Raw genomic sequence first — 27,103 nt, 5'->3', positions numbered from 1 at the left:
AATCATCTTGTCTGCAAAGCCGGCGATCTGTGTTTAACGTCTGGCTCAAACTGACATCTCCTATTGAGTAACACTGTTGTTTAAAACTTTGCATGCTTTTGCTATGACTTAAAAAGGTGTTTTCCATGAGTGCAAAGAGTAATAGCAACATACTCTTTTCCAAAATATTTCGTTATAATGACTGGTTTATTTAAGTGCAATGAATCACATAAATCAAACGTCTGGGTTTATGTGGGAGCTTGTGATCAAAACCTGAATAAAGTGGAAGTGAAAAGTAAAAACTTTGGTCGTTCTGGGCTGTGTGTAATAATCATAAAATTGTGTTGTTTTTTGCTGCATCAGAAAGCTATTTAGTTGTGCTGTGAGCACATGTACAGTATGTATCTGTCACTGCACTCCCCTGAGCACGTTGCACAACTGCATACAATGCGGTAAAACTCTTTTTAGTATGCTTGGTTAACACCATTCATTCTTCCCGATTTACATTTAAAATTGGTTGGCAGCGAAAACAGCCACGGGGCTGTAGACAAATACCAACGCTAACTCCGTGATTTATCTGTCCCGGAGGTTTTCTGATAACTCCGCGTTTGACTGGGCCGAGATAAAAGAAATACTGTCGATGCAAACCCAAAAAGAAGAAAAAAAAAGATCAGAGGAAAACAACATCCGAAGGAAAACCAGTTTCTTTCGGCGTGGAGCGGAGTGGCCAGACGGGGAAACTCCATGCCAGCTTTTCCCGTCTGCTCTAGTTAGCGTATGTGTGTGTGTCTGTGTGAGAGCAGGCGACTTGTTTACAGCGCTGATTCCAGCAGGCAGACACAGACAGTGGAGACGGGTGAGACCGTAGCCACGGGAAAGTAGACCGCTTCACCTTCAGCTTTCTCTCCCCCGGTTCAGAGAAAGAAGGAAGGAGGAGAAGAAGAAGAAGAAAGAAAAAAAACCCCAACAACAATACGACGGCGTGCCGCTGCATTTGCAAATTTCGACGGAGACCTTTTTCAATCTCTGTTCCTTTTCAGCGTGGGAGAAAGGGATAGATACATCCACCGCAAGTCACAGAAAAGACGGAGCGGGCGAGAGAGAAAGAAGGAAGGAGAGAGGGAGAGGGACAGGGGGAGGGGGTACAGTTGGTGAACCATTTTTGTCCTGACGGATATTTTGGATGGAGCTCAAGCCGTAGAGAGAGAGAGAGGAGAAAGGGGGAGGGAGAGAGAGACAGACAGACTCGGCGAGAGAAGGAGTTGTATTTTCATTCATTTTGTCCCCCCCTGCGTTTCTCGCCGAAACCCGGAGCCCGGCCTCGGGAGGGTCTTCCCCGCGTCTGGCGGATCTTGCAAATTGTAATTGGGGGGAGAAACAGATAAACCGGAGGGGCACGACAAGACAGCGCGGCTGCTTCTTCTTCTGCTTGTTGTTGTTGTTGTATTTTTCTGTTGTTTTGTCTGGCGAGCGAGCGAAGTGTGCGTCTCCCCTCTCCGTGGTCTTTCAAGAAATGGAGGCTGAGGATGCGGACTATCAGCCGAGCGAAAGCTGCGACTCGCGTGTTTCGTTAGCAATCTTTCATGCGTTGTATTGTTGGCAAGCCTAACAAAGCCTTTTCCATCTCCAATTTTTTTTTGGTGTGTGTGTGAGTTCGTTTGGAGAAGATAAATAAAGACCACAGGACACGAGCGATCACCTTAAAAAAGCAAGGATTTAAGTTTTTTTTTTAATTCTCCCGTTCTTCCTACCAGGAGTCAACAATAAGGAGAATTTGCTTCAAAGCCTGCTTCTCGGAAACTGAGAAGCGTTTTCTTGTTTTAGGGTTGTTTTTTTGGTTTGTGACGGGGCATTTTGAAACACTTTTTTATTTTTATTTTTTTTTGGGGGGGGGAATTTTCTCAAGAGGAATGAGGTCTGGGACAGAAAGGGATATTTTGACCTTGTTTTGGGGTCTGTTGCTGTCTATCTCCGTGATCTCCCTATGGCCGGCTAATGGAGAAAGTAAGTACACAAGTTTTTATTTTCCAGTTACAAAATCCCGTTCTTTCGTCTAATGCATTAATCGTAAATGGAAAATGTATAACGTTTTTGAAAGCGTCTTCTTGTTGTTGTGGTTAGCTCGTTTACGTGCTGTTTGCTAGCTTTTACTTAAAAAAAACGTAGTGTGAAGTTTGACCCCGAAGTTAACTTCTCTTTATCGCCTTTTCATTTATAACTAGCTAGCTAGACACTTCAGGGAGATTTTAATATGTAGGTTAGCACTGGGTTCAACAGTAAGGAACAACTGGTAATGATTTAATACGAGGTGAAGCGTTGAAGTTTGAACAGGTGAGGTGCAAGTTGGACTTCAATCAGTTTGAATAGTTCACAGAATAAAACTTATTTTAAAGGATACTGTGAACGTTGTTTACAATTACAGTCTATGTTCAGTATAGAGTGTCATTCGGTTGATATTCTTAAAAGTGAATATACAAATGTTTAGCAAGCGTTTGGAGATAACCTCAATTTAACATCTTCATAACGAGGCACCCGTGTTTTAGCAAAATGGTCTACCCGTTGCGTTTTGTATATTACGACTGATTTCAACTACCGGGATTACATTTTCATATTTATGTTCTCAGTTTAAAAAATAATCCGTCCTAATTTATTCTGCATGTTATTTTTTTTTAGTAAATGCCAGTGACATTTCGAGTTAATTTCGTGTGTAATTATATATTTTCAAGGTTGTATTTGTTTTAATTTTAGTCAGTTAACCAGGCGTTTGATGGGTTAATCGACCAGCTACACTTTTCTGATTTTATCTTGTCCCCTTAGTAATTTTGCTCTTACATGGAAAGTTTTGCGACAGATTTTTCGCTCGTTTCGGGAGGTGTGAATGACAGCCCCGGTCAGCCTCGTCCAGCCCGACATGTGCGCTTTTCTGCCCAGTAAACCATTTTACTTGCACGGTTAGATGCCAGATCATTTTCAATTTTCTGGGCAAACAATTGAAGTTATTTCTGACTGATTTTCTTCTTAGAAATAGTAACAGGACATGAACTCTTGCGAAGACCAGCCGTAAGTTCTTAATTTGATTTTCTGACTGGCATTGAACATTGAAATTGTTTTAAAAATAACACGTTTCGTTGCTTGCTTTTTCGGTTGTACATTTTAATGCTAGACAATTATATATATTGTAGGATTTAGTAGAATTTTTTTGGGGGGGATTATTTGCATGAACGCACAGAGGGGTGCTCGGCGTGTGTGCAAGGTTTCCAGTTTTATTCGCAGGCTGATTTAAAAAAGTCGCATGTTTGCACGAACTACAGGGCAGAGGTTCGATGGGCGCGCGGTGTGCAGCGTGGAATATATATATATGTGTGTGTGTGGTGGGGGGAGTATCCTCGTGCTGGACAGGACGCTCGCGGACATCAGGTGCAAGAGGGGCCCCGGGCGGCGCGTGGCGGCGCGGGGACACGGCTTCCGGTCCCCGAGGAGAGAAGGTGCTCGGGCTGGCCATGTGGCCGCGCGCATCCGGACCGCACGCGCCCCGCGGAGGCACGCCGTGTGCGCGTGCGAGCACTGCCGAAATTACTACCGCGCTCCAGTGTTCGCACTATTTTTTATGATGATTGTTGTTGTTGTTATTATAATGCACATCCTGTGGCGTGGTGCGACTTTTCTTCTGCACATGTTCCAGCGCCCGTGTGCGCCCGCACCAGGGCGACCGTCGTCGCTTGAGATGTATTTTAATAATTAATAGATGTATTTTGACAGTCGCTGACAGATGTTACGGCTGTGGCGAACGGGAGATGGTTATAAAATATATTACAGTGGCCACGAATTCCCTTTGCCCTTGGCTGGCGATTTCAGCGTCGAAGACAGCCCGGCTCAGCTGTCAGTCCTGCAGCACTGACCGATACTTCGCTTTGCGCGCTGCTAGAGCGTTTTCAAGCGGCGAGGGTACAGCTGTTTTATTTAGACAGGGGTCGAGAGTTTCTGTGAGGGGGGGTCCAGGATGTCTTGAGCGGTGAAGGGTGAGCTCTGGGGGATGCGGCAGACACGCAGACGGATGAGTGGATCACTGGGGAGCCCCGCCGCTGTAGCTCATCCGCTCGGGCGGCCGGCTGTGTTGTTGTTGCTCGCACAGACCGTCGTGGCCCGCACGCTAGCTCAGCCTTCACGGCTGCTACGCTGGGAAATGTAGAAGCGGGTTGTTTTGTCACAACAGCGTGTGTTTGACGGGCTGCTGCTCCAGACCTGGGTAACTTTCCATTGGGCAGCCGAGCCGGCGCCTGCGCGGTGAGGCCCGGCGCCCCCAGGCCTCTCGGTGTGCTGCCGCTCGGTGACGAGAACCCTGATCCTTGAGAGCTGAGGGCGCCCCAGCGATCACTGAGTTACATATTGATCGCGGTGCAGTTGTCCCCCAAATCGAAGGTAATTGAGGACTGAATGATCCATCACGGCAGCTGGATCGGGGCTCTCCAGGGTCAGGTGTAGCAGGTGATGGAGAGAGGATTTGTTCCTGTTCGAGGCAGGCATCACCTCCCTTGACCGGAGGTGATGCTGGCAAAGACGCTGTCTGCCGGCTTGACCTCTGTGGCAGGCCAGGGGGGGAAACTGGGCTGCTGGTTGTAATAAGCCAAGGACTCTCTTCACAGCTGCCCACCGCTGCAGGTTCAATGGGATGTGAACTTTGGATGCCCTTCAGGCTTAAGGATTGAAGGCGGCAGGTTGTGAGATGAGCACAGAGGTCTATATGGCTGGAAAGCGCTGTGGAGGATATGCAGAGTTGAAGTGGGTTTGGAGAATCCCTGACCTGGCTCGGTTTGCAGTGAGCCTAATGGGAGACTGGCAGGAATTCTGCTGCGTGCTTTATGTCTGAGGTGGGATCGTACTGTGTAGTAACGCAGTAACTCGCATGTTTGTTTTGGGTTTATATCTCATACCAATGCAGTATCAAAGATGAACACTTAAGTCATTTATAACAGAATTAGTTACTGAGTATTTTCAGAGGCTGGTTACAAACTTGTAGTATAATTGAAGGTAAAAGTAAATCATTTTGACAAAACTGCCATTAGGTTGTACAAATATTTTCTTAGCATCAGGACTTAAGTGTGTCTGCCAGACTGAGAATTATCCAAACGTTTTCCTAAGACAGCTACTGGCGCGCAGAATGAGGTCTTGACTGCGTCTGGGGATATATTCAGAAATCAACCCCTTCTCCTAGAAATTTATTACCCATTTTTTTTTAGGACAGGCAAAAGTCTTTTAGCGAAAAACCTGAAGGTTGTGATCGCAAGGAGAAAGTAACCCGAAAGCTGCCTCCTGGGAGTTTTAGATGTGTTCCCTGGCCCTTTATGTGGGTTTTTACCACTGCGTTGTTATTTGGGAAAGGCAGCGGAAGAACAGGGCAGCGGTGTGAGCTGTAGAAGGGTGGCCCCCCGAGTCTCAGTCTTCTGTTTTGGGGTTCTGCTGCTGGGAGCCCTGAGGGCTGTGGTCAAGGGGAGAGCAGCTGGGGTCCGTGGAGCAGACGCGTGAACAGACCCTTCTAAAGCGCGCTCCCCTTAATCGTGCACTTGACCTGCTTTCCATGGAGTCACTCCGTTAGGGAGCGTGCAGACAACGGAGTTCTGTAAGGATTTAACGCGGGGTTGTTTGGTCAGGGCTGGTATAGATTTAAATGCCTTTTACCGCTTTCTGTGTGCGCAGTCGGATTGGATGACCTGCCCAAAAAGGTGCATGTCTTCAACCTGGGGCATTTCTGATGCCCTGATTCAGAATGCCAGGATTTTTCATTTACTTTAAGCTCGTGGACAAATAACTGCTTCAAGCAAAGTTAACTGATTGTAAAAGGTTTTTAAATTGTTTTTGAAGAGAATGGAACAGGACTCACTTCTGTGCTTTGAGAAATGTTTTGCGCTTGTGTTTACACAAAATAATGAAGTATCATTGCTTTACTTGGAAGTCTTCGGTGTATTGTATACAACAATACCCCCCAAACTGTGTTTAAAGAAAACAGTGTTTGTTTTGCATGACTGCAGAGTTGGTGTTTACGGACAAGCGTTAGGTTTTTTTATTTTTTGTGTTTTTTCGTGTCTCGGGCTATTCCAAAAAAAAAAACTTTTTTAGAGCATGGCTTTAAAGCCTGAATTGGTTTTAGGATTGTATTGGGAAAATGTTTAAAGTGGACTTGCAATGTGCATTTAATGATTCAGGGTTATTTGAAATACTCAAACGCAATGGCACATTGCTCCTATTTTGAAAACAAGGAGCACTGTCAGATATGCTGTAGGAATGGGTTGGAGCCTTTAATACTAGTGTAATGTTTATGACGGGGCTAGACATTTTGCAAAGAGCATCACGTGTCGTGCAGACAAGTTTGACTCAAAAAGCAGCCACTGTTGAGTGAGCATCCACTCAAATATCCCTGCTGTCCTTAGTCACAACAGAAAGTTATATACAGTAGAGCCTTACCTACCTTTCCTGTTTACATTCAGGCCGGTGTTGGGATCTCTGCTGTGTGCAGAGTGGGAATCGGGTCACAACTAAGTCAGTGGGTGCAGGTTCTGATATTCTGTGTGGAATAATCTTGTTTTATAAGCTAATTGCATATTTGTTTACCTGTATCAGGGTGTTTACAACTGGAGTGGATGTTCAGCTTTTGTTCTTAACTGTATAAAGGTGTTGGAGTATAGTAGAATGGTGCATTCAGTTTCACCTTAATGTCGGTGTAGTCTTTGCTTGTGTCCAAGTAACGGGTCTTGTGTAGATTTTGTAAAAGATATTTTTAGCTTTATGTAGGTAGGTCAAGAAATGTTTTGGCAGTTGTAAACTTCTCAGCTTTTTACATCTTCACAGATCTCTTTAATTCAAGTCTATTATTTTCTATTTTCAGAACAGCCCCCCACCCCATTATTCAGCTCAGCTTCTCAATAGAAGGAAGAACTTTTCTTGGAGCTGTCTAGCCTGACCACATGACAAACGAGGCGGTATGCTGGCTTCAACGTCAGTGTGCTGGGAACTTAAGTGTTATCATATCCTTACAGGAGGCTACCATTCAGGTAGAAGTGGGCAGAGTTTTAACTCTTTGCAGTCGTGCAGATGGATAAAGTGAGAGTCTGGGAGGGGTTGTGCTTATGTATTTTCCTCTTGGTATAACTGTAAAGCAAGTGCAGCACAGGGATCGGAGGAACATTCACACTGGGTGGTCTGACCCTTTTCACTGACCACCCACCTTTCGCCGGGGATGTAGCAGGTTTATAGCCCCTCAAGTGCTCAACCTGAGTTCCATCGAAACCTCTCTCTCAGACCTCTGAGCTGCTGTATCTGTGCCTCTGCCCAGGACCCCCTGCTGCTTCCCGATCCGCACGCTTTTATTCCCACGGTCCGGTTGGGAAAGGTCGATTTCGGATGCGGTTTTTCCTTGCGAGGGGTAGGAGGGGTTTTGCAGCGCGTCCGACGCTGGCGGCTCTGTTGCAGCTCTGCTCCCGGGTCTCGAGGAGGCAGGTCAGCGCGGAGGGCAGCGAGGGGGGTGGGATGACCATGAGGGAGGGGGGCTCAGCTCCTGCTGTCCTGCTGTCCTGCTGTCCGGTGGACCTGTACCTGCGGCAGGGCGGGCGGGACACGGGCGGGACCTTTCCTGCCGAGATTTCGGGCCCCGCTGTCGGTCAGCGTCTATTCATAGGGCGCGAGGGGAAAAAACAAATCGGCTGAAAAACAAGGGATGGCTGGTGACCGTTTCCTCCTTTTTCCTTTTCTGGCTCGTTTTTGTCCTCTTGGTTTTCAGAAAATGTGTTTTTTTTTGGGGGGGGGGGGGGTGTTACTGCGAAGGGGTAGCTAAAGCGAGCCCCAGCATACCGACAACGGGGTGACTGGTGTTGGCAGGGTCGGTGAGGGCCGAGTTCTGGGCCCCGGCTCAGTGGAGCTGCCGTGAGGGGCGTCTCCACAGCACTGGGGCGCGGGGAACCTCGGGGGGCTCCCCTCGCGCAGCACCACTTTGATGTGGTGGGGTTTTAATTCCAGCCTTGGGGCTGGAGCAGCCGGGCGCCCGCTGTGCGAGGCGTACAGCGGCACGAACAGGGGTCCGACAACCCCGCCCTGCCCTTCAACACGAGTCACCGCAGCTCTGATGCGTATCCGGGGGTTAGAGCCTTTTTTTGTTCAAAACATTTTCGGAGGGTGCTTTTCCGGACGCGTTTTTCACAGTCTTCGAAGTCGCTTGTTCCTCGATTCGCATGCGGGCCCTCCTCACAGAATGGGCAGGAGCATCAAAACCGTGGAATCCAGCCCAGATATACGGTGAAGCGTAGACTCCGACACGCAGTGAGGGAGAGGCGTTCATGTCAAATATCCTCAGTTACAGTATTAATGGGGACACTGAAATAAGCCCGGTCTTGTATATTTTGTATGTTGCTAGCCTAATTTTAATAACTTGGTCAGGCTTCTAAAACATAATTAAGCTCACTTTTTTTTTAAAGTTTCACCAGAGTAAAATTTCCACCTCTTTGCCTTCCAGTATATAAAAAAAACAAGACTCCCTGATTCATCAAGGGAGAAAAAAGTGAGGGTTTCAAAATAGAAAATGTAAAAATACATCCGCTGGAGAAACAGACTTGGTTCTGTTGATGGGAAGAGTGAGGAGTTTGTGAACTGTGTGTTTTGCTGTGCAGCTCGGCGGTTTACAGCGCAGGCTGGCAGCAGAGAGATTCTGCTATCGAATCCCAAGTTTAGCCACTGTCTGACATATGGCAATAAAGATTCCTCCTGGGGCCAGCATTACTCATAATTTCACTCGGCCGTCTCTTCAGAGGGAGCAGGAGAAGGGATGTGTGCCTGGGAGTTGAGGTCAGGCCTAGAAGCAGTTTTCTTCATCCCCTACAAGTGGGTTGTCCTTCCCTCACCTGCGGGGCCTGTTTAACCGTTTGAAAAGAAGCGAGGCTGGTGTTTACTCCCCTGTCCCCGAAGCGGGCCCCCCTTGTTTCAGGGGCATCTAGAATGGAGTTCCTCCCCCCCTCGTTTCAGAGGGCGTGCAGATGGGCAGACGATAGAGTTACAGCCATATTAATTGCTTCCTAGAAGCTGAGCGGAACCTGCCCTCCGCGGGACTGACTCACCCCGGTGTGTCAGTCTCACGTCTGTCGGGGGGAGGCGTGGTCCAGCCGGCAAGAGTGAGCGCCAGTGGGGGGGGTGGGGGGTCCGTGTGCTGGTCTGCGAGCCCCGCTGGGGGTCTGGGATTGTCGTGCACAGCCCCCTGGAATTGTAACCTGCAGTGGGAGCCCAGATCTTGAGGATCCTTGGAAATCAGGTTTCACGTCACAAAGCAAGAATAGTCTAGGTCTTGGTGCGGAGGTGCCAGGTGTGCCCCCTCTTCCTTGTTGGTTACAGTGTCTTCGTATAATTGGTTTGGACTGGGCAGCGTGCGAAGGAAGTAGCAAAACAGGACACAGGGTGTTGATTTGGACATCTCCAGTACGGGCCAGAGTGAAACGGCAGCGCTGGTACCGTGGGATTCAAAGACGAGATAAGGCCAGAGGCATCTGCCAGCTGCCCTCTCGTGAGCATGAAGGGGGATCTTCGTTTCAACCGCAGTAACGCTTAAAATTAAGCTGGGAAAAACTGGTCGATCCTCAACGTATTGAAGTTGAGACGTTTTATAACCCCTGCCTGTAGTTTGCACAGATGAAACTTTTTGTCATCAAATTTCAGGTAAAGAGATATCCTTCACAGGCAGTTTTGGTAGGGACCCCCTGTTTGAACTGAGAGGTACAATCAAATGTCATGATGTTAATGATATTGAAACGGGCTGTTAATTCATATTTAATCTCTCGGTGTACGAAGAGCAAAACCAAATGCTCACTGCGGGCGCAGGTCACTGGAAGTGTTTTTCAGCGTGAAGCTGTGGGTTCTCTTCGCTGGCTGGAGGCTCATGGTCACCACTGGCTCACCGTGTGCTGGTCTCCATATTGACACAAACCTTAGTTTTATTTCTCTTCAAGTTTGAGGATTCTGGTGGGACGTTCAAGTTTGTCCAGCTAACCACCTTGCTTGTGGTGTCATGTTGTCTTATTGCAGTCGGTTTCCAGTAACATTCCTGTAACAGAAAAAAAAGTCATTGATCTCTGTCTTTAGTGTCTCTTCCAGCATAATCACGTCAATATGATTGTTCTGGTATGAAAAAAGCTAGACGCTCAGTGCAGCTCTAAAAATGTTGAATCTCTTCAGCAAAAACATTGCAAAATGTAAGTTTTTGCCTAACAGCCAGCTTTTATAAAGAGTCCTGCCAAAACTTGGGCCATTTTGTAAAGCATTTAATATGCACTAATAAAATGATTTTTATTTCTGAAGCGTGTTGCACGGTTTTCTATTTTTGGCTGCACCTTGACTCTTAACTTCGTTAGCATAACACAATTCATGTATTTGTTCATGCTGGTCCTTGTGCCAGGCATGACGAATCAAAATGCATGGGCTGTATCTGGCTGTAGTTCTAGTGACTCATATCAAAAGAGATCCCGAAAGATGTTTTCCAGTATAATTGAATGCACCATGCCATGTTTGCATGTGTAATTTCTTCTGTGGCACTTCGGAGGTACTAAAGTAAAGGTTATCTTGTTTTTTTTTCCGGAAAGGCACTCACTCAGAATAACTTTGGGGGGGTGGGGGCAAACCCAGGGAGACCGGAAATGCAGATTGAAACACCCGGCCAGCTTCTTCAAGCAGTCTGGAGACTTCAGAGCTGTCCCTCGCTATTGACAATGCACACACGGGCCTTGTGCCTCGAGCCTTCAGCGGTGGTACATGTGGGCACCATGTGCGAGTCCTGGAGTCTCTGTTTGGGAACGTTTAGCCGTGGTTTCAGGAAGCGGCAGAGCAGGAGCCTGGAAACGGGAAGCACGTTCGAGCTGCTCACCCTTGTCGACACTCGGGAGCTGCAGTCTAGGGGTTCGTTGACCTTTTTTGGTATTTTGACATGTTGAGCTTGTGTTATGGACTTCTTGCCAACTTTGAAAACTTTGAAGGCACTGGAAGAAAGTGACCATAGTGGTGTGTTAAAACATTTCCATGTTCAACGGTGCAAAATTAGAGATCTGGGCTACAGTAGAATAAACTGGAAAGAGCAAAGTTGTTGCAATTAAGAAGTAAGTAAAACTTGATTGGGCATTAAACTTGATTTTCTTTAGTGGGGTGGATTTTAAGGGTTAGGAAGAGTTGACAGGCCTACGCTGCGGAGGAGGCTGGACAGCAGGGTTTCCTGTTGTGACTAAAGAGACATGGGGGTGTCACATGGGGTGGTGTGGTGGCTCTGTGGTTCAGGATCTGTGCCTGTGGCTGGAAGGTTGCCGGTTCAGATCCTGTGGCCGGCAGAGGAATCCTACTCGGTTGGGCCCCTGATCAAGGCCCTTAACCCCAACTGCTCCATGCCGTATAAATAGCTGATCCTGCGCTCTGACCCCAAGCTTCTCTCCCTGTCTGTCTCATGGAGAGCAAGTTGGGGTATGTGAAAAGACAAATTCCTAGTACAAGAAATTGTATATGGCCAATAAAGTGATCTTATCTTAGGTAGCATCCATCTGGGAAGTTATTTTAATTTTAGAGTCACCTGTGATTTGTTGGCTCTTTCCCTCTCCCTCAGTCCCAGCTCTTTTAGCGTGCTACAGGCACGGCCCCCGCTCCACACGGGAGGAGAGGCACCGCCCACACTGCTGCAGTCCCTAGTGAGGCCACAGGGGGCGCTGTGCGTTGGGAGCTTCTCCCACCCTCCCCTCAGCGGTGTTAAGCCAATTGTGCGCCTCCTCTGGGCGAGTCCTGGTGGCAGCTGGCTTGTGAGGTGACCCGGGCTCAGCCCCGCCACTCCTGGACCGCAGAGCTCAACCTGCGGAGCAGTGTGCACCTCCTTTGCCAGGACAGGTATATCCTGTGCTCCTTCCCCGACGAAACGGAGATTGTACCTGGTTTTGGGAAGCCGGGAAATAACTTGGGTGTTTGAGACGATATTTTCAGTGCTGGGGGATACCATGTATGTGAAGTAATTGAATAATACCGCTGAATCTTCAAGGGACGTGATTTTCACTTGGTGCTGCAGTCTTTAGTCTTCCGAGGAGAAGAAGTGATTCCGCTTTTCCCCCCAGATGGCGGTTCAGTAGCTCTGGTGGTTTTGGCATGTGAGGTGGCCTCTGGGGAACGGCCAGTTTGGGTTGAGCTTCTTCCCTGGCTTCTGGTTCTTCTGTTTTCATAACTGCAATGAGGAGACACCTCCTTCCAAAGGCCTCTGATCTCGTCCAAGCTGTTGCAGCGAGAAATGGGACCCGACTGGGAAAATGACCTGATCCGACCTCAGGGCGGACTTGGAGCTAAGAGGTCAGGCTGCATTTGTTACAAGTTGAAATGCGCTTTACTGTAAATGTGTGCAAATATCAGCATCTGATGGAATGTGCAGTTCTTTACCCACAGGTGTGAAAAACGACATTTCGAAATCTGCGACTGTCCAATTAAAATGGAGGAGGGCAGCTGAATTAAGGGACTGCATTGTGTGGACTAGGCGTGTTCAGACAGGAGCGCGGGGTCTTGCTCGGGCGACGGGATCGCGGGCGGAGCCAGGGCGGTACTTCCCTCGGGAGCCGGACGCGTGTGCTAACCGGGATGCCGAGATCCGCAGAGCTCTTCCGAAGATGTTCCGTCACGTGTCCGCCGAGTGAGCGCCGGGATTTCCGATGAACTCGGATGTGTGGGAATGGCACCTTGCCGCCGTCTGACAATCTAATCTGACCTGATTTCCTGAGCTGTTGTTCTGGAAGTGGACATGCTGTACAGCCTGAAATGTTCCAGTTGAGGTTTGATCCGTTTTGCCGATATTCTACAGAACAAGATGACGTTTCTCCTGCTGTACAGGAACCCTTCATGTTAATGTGCCTCTTCCTGTTATTTCACTGTTTTTGGTTTCTTATCTTATGGTGGAGACTTTTCTGTGACCTTTTCTTGTTTCTGCTAAAACTACATGTTTCTGCAAGACTTGATTCAGCAAAGGTTCCTCTGGGCGGTAGGTGTGGAAGTCATTGTCTGGTGGACGGGAGGGATTCACTTTTTCCAAATAGCTTCACTTCCAAACTATTCTGCTCTGACCCCTGTGCCTGTGCTTATGTTAAGGTAGACCCGATGTTTCCACATTACGGTCGGTTTGATGTGATTGCGAATACAGAGCGAGGCATTGCATGACATCGCGTCGTTACAAGAAGGCAGGTTTTCGCTTGACATGTTTTTAAAAACCGCTAGTTTACACATGCCGGCATGCGCCAACCTTCGTTTTCAGTCCGCAGTTTGTCGCGCTCATGAGAAATGGTGCTGCCAAACTCCTCAAGTTCACGATGAAGTGCTGTTTTCCTGTCTCTGAGCTTCCTGTGGAAGGCCAGGGCAAGGTTATCAATTGTAAACGAGATGTTGGCTCCCATTGCGGCGATAGAGATATCTCTGTTTACTTAGCCAGTGTGAAAATCGCTCTCCAGCCGGAAGAGCGCTTGGGGGGGAAAAAGTTGCTTCGCTTCGTCTTCCGTTGGCTGGAGGTGGGAGATTCCTGCAGCCCGAGGAGGGAGCTGCCCCCTGCTCTCCTGCGAGGGCAGACAGACCAGTCCCAGGCTCGGCGCGGAGGGGGCGTGCAGCGCAGGGGGGCTTGCTTCTGCCCGGCTGGCGGGGGGAGAGGCTGGGTGTGAGGATGTTTTGTCTGGGCCCGGCGTTGTCTGAACAAAACAGTTGATTTGTGTTCATTTGATCTTGAACAGGGAGGGGAGGAGCAGCAAAACCAGCAATAACAAACCTTGACAGTCTGATGGCGGTTTTATTTTTCCAGGAGGAGAGATGCTTAGAATCCTGAATTTTTAAGATTGTTTGGGGATGCTTGGTTGTGTTTTTGGGGTTCAAAGGACATGTGAATAAAGGAAAAGGTAAAGGAATTGTTGTTAGAGCTAGATATACTGGTGGCAGTTTATTTTGTTGTTAAGAGCACTTTCACACCATGTTCATTTGAAAGTCATTTGATTCACTTGCAAACTTTGCACAGGTTCATTTCTTTTCACTCCAGGAAAATTCAGCAGAGCTTCTTTTGAAAGTGAGCTTAGCTGTGTTCCTTGTGGAGCCTGACACACAGGACTTGTGGGTTTCGCTTGTACTTTACAAAGTGGCACTCAGCTCTTTGCAGTGCTTGGATAGTCTTTTTTTTATATGTTTACGTGTATTTTCCCCGCACATAGGTTTGAAGTGTGGAGTGGTTTGATCCCAAATGAACTAGGGGGCATATTGGTATTGGTTTCGTTTCAAATGACCTTTACTTCAGTATGGTTAACTGTTCCTGCTTTGTATCCTTGACCCGGACTCACTTCTTTGATTCTTGAACTGAGGCGACTCTCTTCACTTGGTTCCTTTTAGAACAGGTTGTTGTTAGGTTACACACTGTTAAATGTAGTTAATCATGTCTTTTATTTTGAAATCCATGTGCTGCATCTTTTTCACTCGGACCTTGCGTTGTTAGCAGCTTCCCAGGAACTCTTTATTTTGCTTTATTCACAAATTGGGCGTTGTCAAGCTCAATCTGGGTTTAGCCCTCTGACCGTATTTCTGAAAGTTCTCCCACCTCCTCTCCTGTCCTTTCTGCTTTCCTTGGATGTTTTGGCACCACATGTTTGTAACCCCGGCACAGCTTTTTTTTTTCCCCCAGCAACATCCTTTCCGGTTTGCTAAAGAATTGTTCCTCTTTTGTTCATGCTACATCTTACAAAGCCAAGTGTGCCCAGTTCGCTTCGCATTGTTCTCCAAATAAACAGCACTGCACTGGAATCCGCATCAGTCAGTCAACGAAACGCATTGGAAAGCACCTTAAAATTGATCTGCGTCACTGCTGCTTAGGTTAACACGAAGCATCTGCAGTTGCAAAGAATGGTGTTGGACAGAGAGAACTCAGGAGGTTTAGGGGTAAACTGTAGCCATCAGCTTGATTACTGAAGTGTTAGTTTGAAACTAAGTGGGCAGTGGCCAGCTGTGTTGTGTAAACTTTTATTCTTAATGATCTGAAAACTGTGAATTGAATGAGCTGCCTGCTTATCTGGTGAATAAGGTGCGTTTTTTCAAAAGATATTTAAGATCTAGATCTGTGGAAATGAGTTCAGGTTTACCTGTGCGGCTTGTTAAAAGGTGGCACTGTGGCTCAGGTGCTCCTGGATGTGAAGCCGCAAGCCCAGCGAAGCCTGTCTGAAAGCACTCAGCTCCTGCGGAGGACTTCTTTAGAATTAAAAAAATATTTCCGGCACGACCTGGCTCATCAGCACCTGTGGTTTGTCTCAAGCAGTGTTAAAATCGGCCAGCACGGGGCTGCCTGTGCTTCTGAGTACCTTTGTGGTGGGGTGGCCGTGCTCAGTTCTCACGAGCGGATTTGACAGTTTGTGTACTGCATGCCCTGCGGTTCTGTCAGGTAGGTTGTATAATAATTCTCTGCTGGCTAATAGCTTGAGGCAGTCCCTCTGCTTAATCCTCTTCTATAGAGATGATTGGAATTCCTGCTACTTAACAAGGCTCATGACCTGGGAATGGAACTGTGCAGGAAAGTAGTTTGATCTCCGTTTAAGATAACATTCCCATTCTCTGTGGTCAGTGTACCTGGCCAAGCAAAGCACTGAACTGTGATTTGTTTTTAATTTGTTACTTGATATGTTGTGCCTTTTGATCCATTTATTTCAACCTTTTGCAGAGCCCCGACAGCGGGTTGTTGCACTACAGTCAGCCTTGCTGATTCCTCCTGTCCGTGTTCGTCCTCGCGCGCTGTGGGCAGGCGTGGGGTCGGGGAGTGGGAGCCCGTACCTGCCCCGCGATCGCTGCTGCAGGGGGGGGCTACAGGCTGGCGCGGGACGGGGAGAAGGGGAGGGCGGCTGAAGGGCTTGTGTGTCTCTCGCCGGGGGGCGTGGAAGTCCTGCAGATGGGCTGGTGAAGCCTGATGTAATTGCGGTGAGGGAATGCGAGTCTGGGAAGTGGCGCTGGCAGACTTAGTGCTGGAGGGGTGAATAGCGAGCGTGTTGGGAAGGCCTTTGTCTTCCGGTGTCATTAAGCCACGTAACGTTCTGTGGCTTCCCTTAGGCCGCCAGGTAGCGTTACAGTACACCGCAGGGCCCCGCAGAGATCTTCCTGAAGCAGCTCCGCTCGTACTGTCCGGCGATCCGGGTGCTTCGGGGGAGTCTTTTCCTGCAGCCCTTCGCGGCACGTGCCTCGTGTGAGCTTGTGCAGCTCTTGACCCCCGTGCCCTGCGGTTCTGCTCCGTGCCGTTGCCGAGCTCGGGCTGGATCCCGTCCGGTCCGGCACTCCCCCTGCGAGTGGGGAGGTGCCTCCACGCTCGCTCGCCCGCCAGCAGGCGGGGCTGCGTCTGGAGGGACCCTGGATTGGTAGTGCAGGTCGTGCCTCTTGAACTGCTGGGTGTTGGGCTGTGACCAATCCCCTTCCTGTGCCGATACTGGAAAACCAGTTATTTGTGGCAGCTGAATTCAGCGAATGCCCTTCAGTTTGTGTGTGTGTTTTTTGCGGTAACATATTAATGTGTACCTCTTGTATTTTATTAATAGCTTCATTACACGGCACATGAGTTTTGTGAGTTTTAATCAATGTGATATTTGCGAATGATTCTTATACAATATTCTTGTCTTCTGCATCTTTGCCTGAACCTTGAACTGTAAGGCCAGAAACCACGTCTTATGGTTATAGGATTTCAAGAAATAAAATGAGTTCTGCTTCAGTGCGTCTTACTGCAGTGTCTGTCCAGTTGAGTTCCGCTTCCTGAGGAGTTTCTGCCCTGCGGAAGGCTGTTCCACTTTTGTCACATCGTGGCCTGATGTCACCTGTCGCCTCTCGATAAACCTTTGCTGGCTTCCAGTATTCGGAGACTTGCCTCTTCACCCTGTCCAGTGTCGAATAAAGGCAGTGTTCAAGCAGTAATAACAGCAGACAGACCCTGTCCTGTAGCTCCATGTGAACTGGTTTATTAAAAATAAGTATTGCTTGTACGTTCGTATTTGTCAGCTGCATCTGCAGCTGTTCAGTTTCTCTCTTCCCTGCTGGCCCCAGATACAATGCATCGTGGCCCTGCAGTACTCCTTCTCAGGCGAGGTGACTCTGCAGAAGTTTTGCTGCTCTTTCACCTTGTCCCGGTCCGGTTCACTAGGATGTCGGGATTGACCTCTGACCTGTCCACAAGTTGCATTGCAGTCTGGTCTGTTCCAGATCTTCCGTATTTGCGCAGCTCAGTGTCGTGAATCTGAAAGCGAGTCTCCTGGAATGCTGTGTTGAGAGTGGTGTGGTGGCACTGGTCAGGACAGAAACCAGCTAGAAGTAGTGTACATCACCTCCAGGACTGCGGGATGCTCCTTCCCTCTGTGGACTCACTCTCCCTCTCCAGACTGAAACACAAAGCTCTCAAGATCCTGCCCAAGCTGTTTCCTTCTCTCCCCTCTGCTGGGCGGCTGAGGTCCATCAAGACAGGGACCACGAGGTTCAGTAACAGCACCCACCCAGAGCTCTGAGATGCAGGAACTCTGCACTTGGATCCTGAAGTTTTTGCACGGCTCATTGTTATTTTATGAGGTTTCGCCTCGCTGTGATTTATCTCATTGCAGGCGTGTGTCTAGAATGGCATGCTGAAGAGTCAGAGGGATGCTGTTTATTAGGGCCTCTAAGTTACATATTTGTATGGTATGTTTTTAATTGTATGAGTCACGGCGGTAAGGTGTGGAAGTGGGAAGTACACCACTCCAAGTCCCGTGGCAGTCTGTGGCAATGTGCTCTGGAGTCCAGCAGTGTCCCGGAAGCTGGCGAGCTGCGAGAGCCTGTTCCCTCGGTGTGATGATTCCTCTCCTGCTTTGCCAAGGCTCCTCGGGTTCATTAATGGCGTCGGCACGCAGGAAGCGTCCCCCTGTGATCAACAAGCAAATGGAGTCCCCGTCCCCGGCCTCCTCGCTCTGTGGCTCGTTCTCGGGGAGCAGAGCAGTCCCTTGCAAGCCCAGCCATCGCCCACTTCCCCGGCTCCAGCCCCCGGAGCCGGCAGCCCGCTCCTTTCTCTAACAGGCTCCAGCTCGGGTCCGACCCCCCCCCTCCCCGAACCTCGACTGCGGGGGAGAAGAGGGTCCGGTCACGCTTCCTTCATTGCGGTTCCTGGAGCCCATTCAGCTGACTCTGGGCATTGTTTCCAGGTTTTTATCAGGAGGCTCCGTGCTGGTAATGCCCTCTCTTATCGCTAAGCGCCGTCTGGGGGGCTCAACTGTGACCTGGCTTTCTTTGTCCTGTGGGGTCTGGTTGGGAACAGCCGGCCAGCAGGACCATGCTTTCCGCAAGAGCCCAGACCAGTTCAAAACAGAAAGAACGCGGTTGACAAAGATAGGAGGTACACACACAAGGGTTTAGGAGTGCAGTAGACGGCGCAAGGGGCAGGCAGACACCAGTTGCATAAAAGCCTTTGTGAAGGAGGAGGTTGTGAGTCTTGATTTGAAGGCCCTCAGGGAAGGCGGCTCTGATATCCTCGGGGACAGAATTCCAGGCACTGTCGCCAGCAGAGTGTTAATAAGTCAGGGGGACAAACGGGAGACCGGAGTCAGACCAACACAGGTGGTGGTGAAGTGAACTAGATAAAAAGAGAAGTCCCAGCTGGCAACAATGAGTAGCTGGTGTAAAACCCATCTCGCACGAAAGCCTTTTGCTGTTGACCTGTTTTTTCTGGTGTATAATGTGACCTATGATGGCATAAGAACTTAAAAGGTTTAGAGAGTGGCACCCAAGCTTGTATTCGGCAGGACATTTCAACTCCTTAGGGTTTGGCTTCTGAAACGCATTTTTAACCTTTGGTAGCATTTACGCTGCCTGACCTTTGAACCTTCTCATGATTGTTTTTTTTCTGAGCCGTGCCCTGTGGGTAGGCTGTTGCCAGAGCGACTTTTTTTTTTCTTGACCTTTTAAGTCTGTAGTTCTGCTATATCCTATTTTTCACGCCCCCCCTACTTCTGCATCTGATGTTGACTTAGCAGGTGATGTACTGACCTTCGTAGGCAAAAATCTAGTATGATGTGCGTCTGTTTATTCTGTTGGGTTACAGAACGAAGCAAATGGCAGTTTTCTGAGGCACATGGCCTTGTTCTTCTCGCTCGTTCACGTTGCATCTTTCAGTAGCTGACAAGCTGGCAGCACTGTGCAGTGGGAGGTTGATGTATCTCAGTGTTCAAGACTGGAGCACAGAGCGTTTGGTTTGGGAAGCCAGGGAGGGAGAATGTGGAATGGCGTGGTGGGAGGAGAAAGGAGAGGTCTGATATTTCGGGGGGTGGGAGGGGGGATTCTGGTAGTTTTCATGCCCTCGTCCCGTTTTAAAGCCGGATCTCTTCAAGGCTGTTCCTCTCCCTTTCGGCTGCGTGGTGCGTGTCGGGATTAGCTCTCCGGCTCGCCCATGCGTTAGAACAGTTTCAGCCCGAGTGTCCTCGTGGCATTTCCTCCCAGCAGAATCGCCAAGCGCAGGTGTGAGCTGCTGCCCGGGGGGGAGGTGAGCCCTGGCGATGAGGGGGTGCTTGGAAAGCTCAAGCCTGCCCCATCTTCGTCGCTCCCCTGTGATCTGAGCGTGCTCGCTAAGGACTGCTGCGCTGGACAGATGTACCGACACAGCTTTTCAAAGGATGCGTTTTAAATATATGACCTGGGTCTGTTTTGAAATACATTTCCATATGTGCAGTATGGGGTAAACTTGGAAATTATTGGAAAATCTCCTTCAGATCTGTAGAATCATCAACTGCATTTGTAAACAAGCTTTGTAATGAACTGTAGTGGCCCAGTGTGTATAAAAATAATAAAAAGCTTGTATTATATATAGCACCTTTTAAATGTAGCGTCTCAAAGTGCTTTACAGGAAAAGTAAGTTAAAACAAAAAATGAACAGTTAACAGTGGCAGGAGATAAAATTAGCACAAATAAACACAAGGGATTAGAAGATGCAGTGAATAGACAGACACATATTCAATAAAAGCTTTTCTGAAGAAAAAGCGTTTGAGTCTGAATTTGAATGTGCTCAGGGTGGGTGACTGATGTCCTTGGGCACAGAGTCCAGAGCCTATGGTCCAGCAGGAGAAGGCCCTGTCACCCACAGGGTGTAGACGGGCTTGGGGGACAGACAGGAGACCAGAGTCAGCTGAGCGAAGGTGCCGAGGTGGGGAGCAGTACAATACGTCAGACAGTTACTGGGGTGTCAAGCCATTTAGAGCCCTACAGGTGAGCAAGAGGATCTTGAAGTCGACATGAAAGCTGACAGGAAGCTCGAGGACAGGAGAGATGTGATCGCTTGTACGTGACCTGGTCAGGATTCTGGCTGCTGACATCTGGACACACTGAAGTTTCAGTGTGGATTTAGATACCTTAGTGAGTAGGGCCTTGCAGTAACTGCTTCTAGAAGGGATGAATCTGTTGACCAGCTTTTCGGGCTGCAGTTGGAGACAACATAGGACTGCGTCTTGCTATATTTTAAATGAAAAACTTGTTTTTTGGGCTCCATTTCCTTTCACTCTCCCCCTCCCACCCCGCCCAAAAATGCAAGAAAGAAGGGGTATCTGCTTACTGCGTGATGAAGAATATATATTGTGCTTGTAATTTTAATTTCTTGCATGTCTGCGCTAAAGAGGCATTTATGTGCAGATCTGTTGTCTTGTTTGTGACCCAAGTCACTAACTCACTGCAGCTGCTGACTGCATTTGGGATTTCTAGTTTTCCTGTCTTGCACATGTGGAGCAGACTGACCAGTCCAGTGTGCTGTAACAGCGCTCGATCGCCAGGGAAGTGAACTGCGCGTGCTTTCCTCCCAGAGGCGCTCGCCGGCGCTGCTGAAGGGCTGCCGATCTTGACGGTGTGATTTTGAACGCCTCGGGCCAGCTTGTTGGCCTGTCGAAGTGCGCCGGCACTGGCTCACAGGCTTTCGGTGACTGCAGCGGCGCAACCTCGCATTCTCCATCTCGAACTGGGAGTTCTGGGACTGCGGGGAGTTTCTTGATGGGCTTGTATTGCTCACATGGATCGTGGTGGTTCAGTATGGGTGGAGATAGTTCATACATTGTTCAGCTATGCCAGCATCCAGCTTTTTGTAGTTCGATTGCCAGAAAGGTTTCCATATGCCGTTGTATAATTGCAACGATAGTTTTGATAATCGAGGTAGGAAGTCGAGAAGTTAAGAACAAGGGGAACTGCTCGGCCTACTTGAGGATGTCATCCAGGTGTTGGAGGAATCCGGTAGATGGCACTTCAGTGGCATCGAGACGTGCTGCCTGTTGTCAGCTGTAACACAACTGTCCACTGAAACTGTTTTAATTGTGAGAATACCTGCACCTGTGTAGTAGAGCTCCACATTGGAAGTACGTCGTGATATCATTTTCCTGAGGTATTAAAGCTTTTTGGATCTGCTTCTCATTGATCCGATGACAGAGATAAGATGCACAGTGTGTTCCGAGCTGGAGCGCTGTGTCTGTTCCTTTAGTTTGTGTGGCTTTTATCATCAGTGAAGTGGTGAGATGTTTTTTTTTTTCTACTGGGTCATTTGGGGGAAAACAGATCAAAGCTGTCGCAACTGCTTACAATTTAGACTTTACTACAAAATGCAGAAGGATGTGTTCTTTAAAATATTTACTCGTTGTTTGTGAATTTCAATTCTGAATCTGCTATTTTCAGGCCTTCACCTCGAATGACCCGACACCAGCTGCTGGTTTGGGTCTCTTGTTTGACTTAGTGGGATTTTTTTTTGTGTGCTTTTCCTCTCTTCCTTGAACTGCCAACTAGCCTTTGAAGTTACTTGGAGCTTCGCTCAGACAACCAGCAAATAAACAGGAACCAGTGCGGAATTGAATGACAAATACATGTGCTGCGACTTTGACTTTTTTTCTTGTTTTGTTGAGCTGGAACTGAGAAGCACTGTGCATGTTGTGCCAGGGTTCATCTTTGTTTTGCACCCCAACAGATCGCTTTCCAGCTGTGCTTCTGTAACACTGGAGCCTGTCCGGTTAGTGCAGGTTGCCAGAGGGGGAGCACACCACAGTTGGCATCGAGCACATTGATTACGTTTAAGAGCAGTCACTGCTTCTCCCAACTCCCAGCCCGTATTTGGAAATGAAGGCTGAGAATTGATTTGGATCGGTGCTGCAGGCCCAGTAGGAGGGTGGTGGTGAGCAACCTGAGTCATGCCAGTTGAGAACCTCAGTACCATCTGCACAGTGGAGGCAGGAGAGGGGAACATGTAGCATTTCTAGTATTTATCATTTCGTTTATAGTAGCATTTATCATTTCCTGTAACACCTGCTGTTGAGCAGGAGCTCCCCTTGAATCCAAGAAAGTTTAAATGGCTGCTGTGCTCAGCACCCCTGGCACAGCAGGCTGATCCGTTACCAGTTTTTCTGAGCTCCTGCACACAGTGTTGTAGGGTGGTTCTCCTCCACCCCGGAGGATTATGTAGCGAACGCAGAGTCCCCGAGCCCAGCGATGGTGTCTGGTCTGGCAGTGCCGAGGGTGTACAGTCCCCCACTGAGTCCGTGGAGCGGGCTGTCCTCTAGGATGTGCTGCCTAGTTTGCACAACTGAGACGGCACTGGTTTCCCAACTGCAGAGAGTCCCAGCGAGTGGTCTTGTGTTTCGCAGGACAAGGGGAGGGGGCTGTTTCTCCCCCGCCCAGACGCCGCACTTTGCAGAGCAAGTCTCCGAGGGTCAGACAAGTTTCTTGCCACTTACAGTAGCAGTGCACCCCTGATGCACGCCTGAATAAACGTGTAGAGGCATGCTGGTCCAGTGTCCAGTAACCGCGCTTTGTTTGGTTTTGCAGTCTGTGGGCCGAGCATCGACATCCGCAATGACATCAGCGAGTTCAGGCGGCTGGAGAACTGCACCGTCGTGGAGGGCTACCTGCAGATCCTGCTCATCGGCGACAAGTCCAGCAGCCACAACCAGGAGGTCTTCCGCTCGCTCAGCTTCCCCAAGCTGACCCTCATCACGGACTACCTGCTGCTGTTCCGTGTCTCCGGGCTGGAGAGCCTCAGCGCCCTCTTTCCCAACCTGTCCGTCATCCGGGGGCGCAACCTCTTCTACAACTACGCCCTGGTCATCTTCGAGATGACCAGCCTGAAGGACATCGGCCTCTACAACCTGCGCAACATCACCCGGGGGGCCATCCGCATCGAGAAGAACCCCGACCTGTGCTACCTGGACTCGGTGGACTGGTCCCTCATCATGGATAACGAGTACAACAACTTCATCGCCGGGAACAAGCAGTCCAAGGAGTGCGGCGACGTCTGCCCGGGCATCATGGAGGACAAGCAGTGCATCAGGACCAGCTTCAACGAAAACTACAACCTCCGCTGCTGGACCTCCAACCACTGCCAGAAAGGTAAGAGCTTTTCCGAGGGCTTTTCCCTCCCCACACTCGCAGTTGACGGAGGTCCCAGGGTCTGCGGGGAGCGGGGTCCCCGGAGAGGATGAGTGTCGAGCTCGGCTGCCACGTCGGGGCGAGGTTCGGTCAAGCTTCCAGGCGCCGCCGCCGCGCTTTTGCCTTCTGGAGAGACGCGAGCGTGCCAGTGGGCCGCCGTCGCTGACACGAATCCGCCTCGAGCGGGAGGTCCCCCCCCCGGGGCACCCCGAGAAAGAGAAAAATCACCAAGGGCCCCTAAGTGCCTTTGGATCCCCCAGGTGATGTGTTTGCTACCCCCAGAAAGGGTTGTGACGCCCAGAAATGTCTGGGGCTAGGCGCTAGGTCATGAGGAGCGCTGGAGAGGAGCAGTGTTTCTCATGCTTAAAGGCTTCCTGGCTGGCAGGGGTGTATGGGGCTGGGGCTGGGGCTGGGGGAAACGTAGCCTGATGAATTCAATAAGTGATTCAGTGAAGTCAATAAGGACACGACCTGGGGTGGATCAGGGACACGGTGGTATATGGTGGAGTAGAAGTCTCGGTTGTTTGTCAATGTGCGCTTCAGTTACCTCCAGGGCTGTTGGTGAGCTCTTCCTGGTCGCGGCTACCGAGCACCTTGTTGCTGAAGTGGGGGTCTGAGCCCCGCAGGCTCCCCCCCCTTCTCAGAGAGGGACTGGGATAAAAAGAAGTGGGACAAGTAGGTTTCTTTAAAAAACGTTTATTTTCCGTTGATTTGCTGCAATTTTATTGTTTTTTTCTGAGGTTTAAAAAATTGTTGCTCCTGTAATTTAGGCATTTTGTCATTCCCACTTGTAAAGTAAGCTCAGCCCAAGCTACCTTTTGATCAAGGTGGGTGGGTTGTAGCCCAGAGAAACTCTGGAATATTTTGCATGTTTTACTAGCATGAACCTACACGAGTCATTTCAGTATATCCCACTGAGGCACACGATGGACTGTCAGCTGTCCAGGAAAACCCTCATCTTCTGTCTCACGTCAAAGCCCGCTCTTGGGATCACAGAGCCGGCTGGCTGCTGTTCCTTGCCCTTTCAGCTGGAGGCGCTGTTCTTGGTGACTGGCTTGCTGCTGGCCAGTCGTGTAGACATGCTGATTAATGGCCTGCTTCTGTGGAAGCTGGAGTTCAGACAGGCCTTGTCTGAATGCGTAAGAGGACAGTCCAGGGACAGGTGCCTGCATGGTTTCCTTCCCGATTGGCTCTGTGGCCTGGATCGGCTTCATATTGGCTCAGTGGGACCAACACAGCAGCTTGTCCCAGCTCTCCGGCTGTGCTGGCCTCAGGACTGACCCTGATCGGCTGTTCTTTCTGGAGAAGAACACAATTAGCATTCGATTGTTGTGTCTGCTCTTCTAGATGACGGGAGTGATAAATGTTCGGCCTTTCAGGCAGGCGCTCAGAAACTGGAAAAGTAAGCGTGATCTCTTCTGAAACAGGAGGCGCACAGTGGCCTTGTTTGGGTGGGTTTACCTCTCGAAATGTGGCTTTTATTTCCTGAGAGGGCAAATGGCAGGGTTCCGCAAAATACATTGTTCTGCTTCTGATTCTCTGTGTGGGCCCAGCTGTTTGTTACATTCCTGACGTTTTTCTTTTCATCATTAACATCCTGACAGCTTGGTGCTCCTTGGCTCCCTGTGGCCTCCTGGGCACGTGCAGGGCCGGGGGGGCCGGTCCAGCCCGGTCCGGGGGGCGGACACGGGGCTCCTCCGTGGCTTTCGTCGGCGTCGGCGGAACGCTTCCTGCGTCCTTCGACTTCCTGTCACTGCTGGGGGGTTTCACGCACGGACTGATCATACACAGTTGGGTCCTGGGTCCCTCCTGAGCGCCGATCGGCGGTCTGGGCGCTGTGCGAGAGCACGCTTGCGCGGCGGGGGGGGGGGATCTGGCCGGCGGTCCCGGAGCGCGAGCGCCGTCTCTCCAGACTTGGCGGAGCGAAACCCGTCTCGCCTGGCGGGGGGTTTCCCGCCCAGGGACGCGAGAATGGTGGGAAACCTTCCGTCTATGGGAACAGTCTGGAGCCCCCGGCCCCCCTTCCACCTTGAAGCAGACCTGTGTGCGAGTCTCATGGTCAACTGGCATTTTATACCCCCCCCGAAAACAAACAAAGGAAAGAGCCAGCGGCTTCCTGAGCTCCGGTTTCTCTTGCTGGACCGATGGGAGCTGCGCCGCGTCGATTGTTTTAATTATTTTCCTTCCAGTTCCGTCTTAATTACAGGACGGCGGAGAAGCCCTGCTTTCGAGGCTCTTTTGTTTTTGTTTCCTGAGTGTTTCATGCGTGATGGCGGCTGGCCTGACCTCTGGCCCTGACCGCAGTGTGCTTCCCTCCCGGGGGTGTTCCTGCCGCTGTGCCTGGGAGGGACGCCCTGCGCCGTACTCGGCCTGCGTCCAGCCCCTGGCCCTTTTCCCACCGCCCCCCTGTTGCAGTAGGGCTGATAAAACCATCAAGTGGATCACATCTGTAACGAGGAAGGGGAACCTTTCAACCCTCTGACCTTGTGATGATTCCAAACCTTTTTTTCAGACCTTGATAAGGTGTTTGTTTTCTCCACAACCTGACCTGCTCGTCTTCCGCGATCTCTGCTGAATCATTTTTTGGGGTTTTGTTCGCTGCAGATATTGTGCTGTGACTAATGTAGTTAAAAACCAGTGACGTCTGCAGTTTTTTCACCTTATTGCCGTGACTCGTTTGAATTTTCAATGAGCTCACTCTGGTGTTCCGAGCTCAGAAAGCCCTGGCCAACTCTGAACCCACTGCTCCTTAGTTGTTCCGATCAACTCCTGAAGGTACCATATCCCGAGTCAACTGCATGATATTTGTTGCTTGCTTTGTATGGCACCGTTCATCCTGAAGGAATGCAAAAACGATTTTAAGCCTTAGAAAAAAAAAGCTTGCGGACATCTTGAATGCAATTTTAAAAATAATAATAAAGCAGTTGAGTGCTCCAGGTGGAACAGAGACCTGAAGACACCGCTGCCTCCCAGGAGTGGAGGAGACTGGAGCTCGCACCTCCGAGAGAGCCCAGTAGAGCAGGTTTTGTGGAGGTATCTGGGAGTGGAGACCACGAGACCCCAGTGCAGACACTGAAGCCTGCTGTGCTGTATTTATTTTTCACAGAGCCTCGGTGTCTGACCAGGCCTGCTGTGTTAAAAGCAGCATTTAAAGGCCGATTATCTCAAATTCGTTCCCACTAACGCCTGCGGTTTGTTTGTATATGGTCCTGAACGTGCGACTGAGCAAAGAGCAGGCACAAGCGGCTCCAGGCGTGAGGCTGGCCCTGCTCGCGGGTCCGGGGGTCAGCAGACTGCAGGGAGGGAGCGCAGTTCACCGGCCGTCCGCATGGGCTCTCGCCAGATCACGGCCCCCTTCAGAGGCAGGCTCCTTCCGGTGTTATCCCTGCACTGTCGGGGTCAGGACGGGCAGGCCTGCTTCTCCTGCCTCGACAGCTGCGCTTAACAGAAAATAGAATGAAGGGAGACAGAAACATGAAGCACGCCTTCGAGCCCTAGTGAGACTGCGTTTTACTGCGTTTCCGATATCCACATCCTGGTAGTCTAGTCTCAGCCTTCAGTCCGCTTGCTATGGATTAAAACCCTGTGCTGCGTTGCGGGCGGATTGTTCCGCGTGAAGACTCCGTCGTTACCAGTGTCCCCCACGGCCTGCGGGACTTCTCGAGCGCCCGGCCCAGAGTTCCCTCCCCGTGGG

General features: G+C 49.9%; 1 protein-coding gene across 1 annotated transcript in view; it reads left to right on the top strand.

Moving 5' to 3' along the window:
* The first annotated feature begins 761 nt into the window (after positions 1 to 761).
* igf1ra (insulin-like growth factor 1a receptor) overlaps positions 762 to 27,103 on the top strand; it is a 135,518-nt gene continuing 109,176 nt past the window's right edge. The window contains exons 1-2 of the mRNA XM_069190650.1: positions 762 to 1,983; positions 22,810 to 23,370. Coding sequence (XP_069046751.1) covers positions 1,890 to 1,983; positions 22,810 to 23,370 — 655 coding nt within the window. The 5' untranslated portion in view covers positions 762 to 1,889. The remainder of the gene's footprint in view (positions 1,984 to 22,809; positions 23,371 to 27,103) is intronic.

The sequence above is a fragment of the Lepisosteus oculatus genome, chromosome 5 (assembly GCF_040954835.1).
Source record: "Lepisosteus oculatus isolate fLepOcu1 chromosome 5, fLepOcu1.hap2, whole genome shotgun sequence".
Taxonomy (NCBI): domain Eukaryota; kingdom Metazoa; phylum Chordata; class Actinopteri; order Semionotiformes; family Lepisosteidae; genus Lepisosteus; species Lepisosteus oculatus.
Note: the sequence above shows the minus strand (reverse complement) of the source record. Positions and strands in the feature narration are given on the sequence as shown.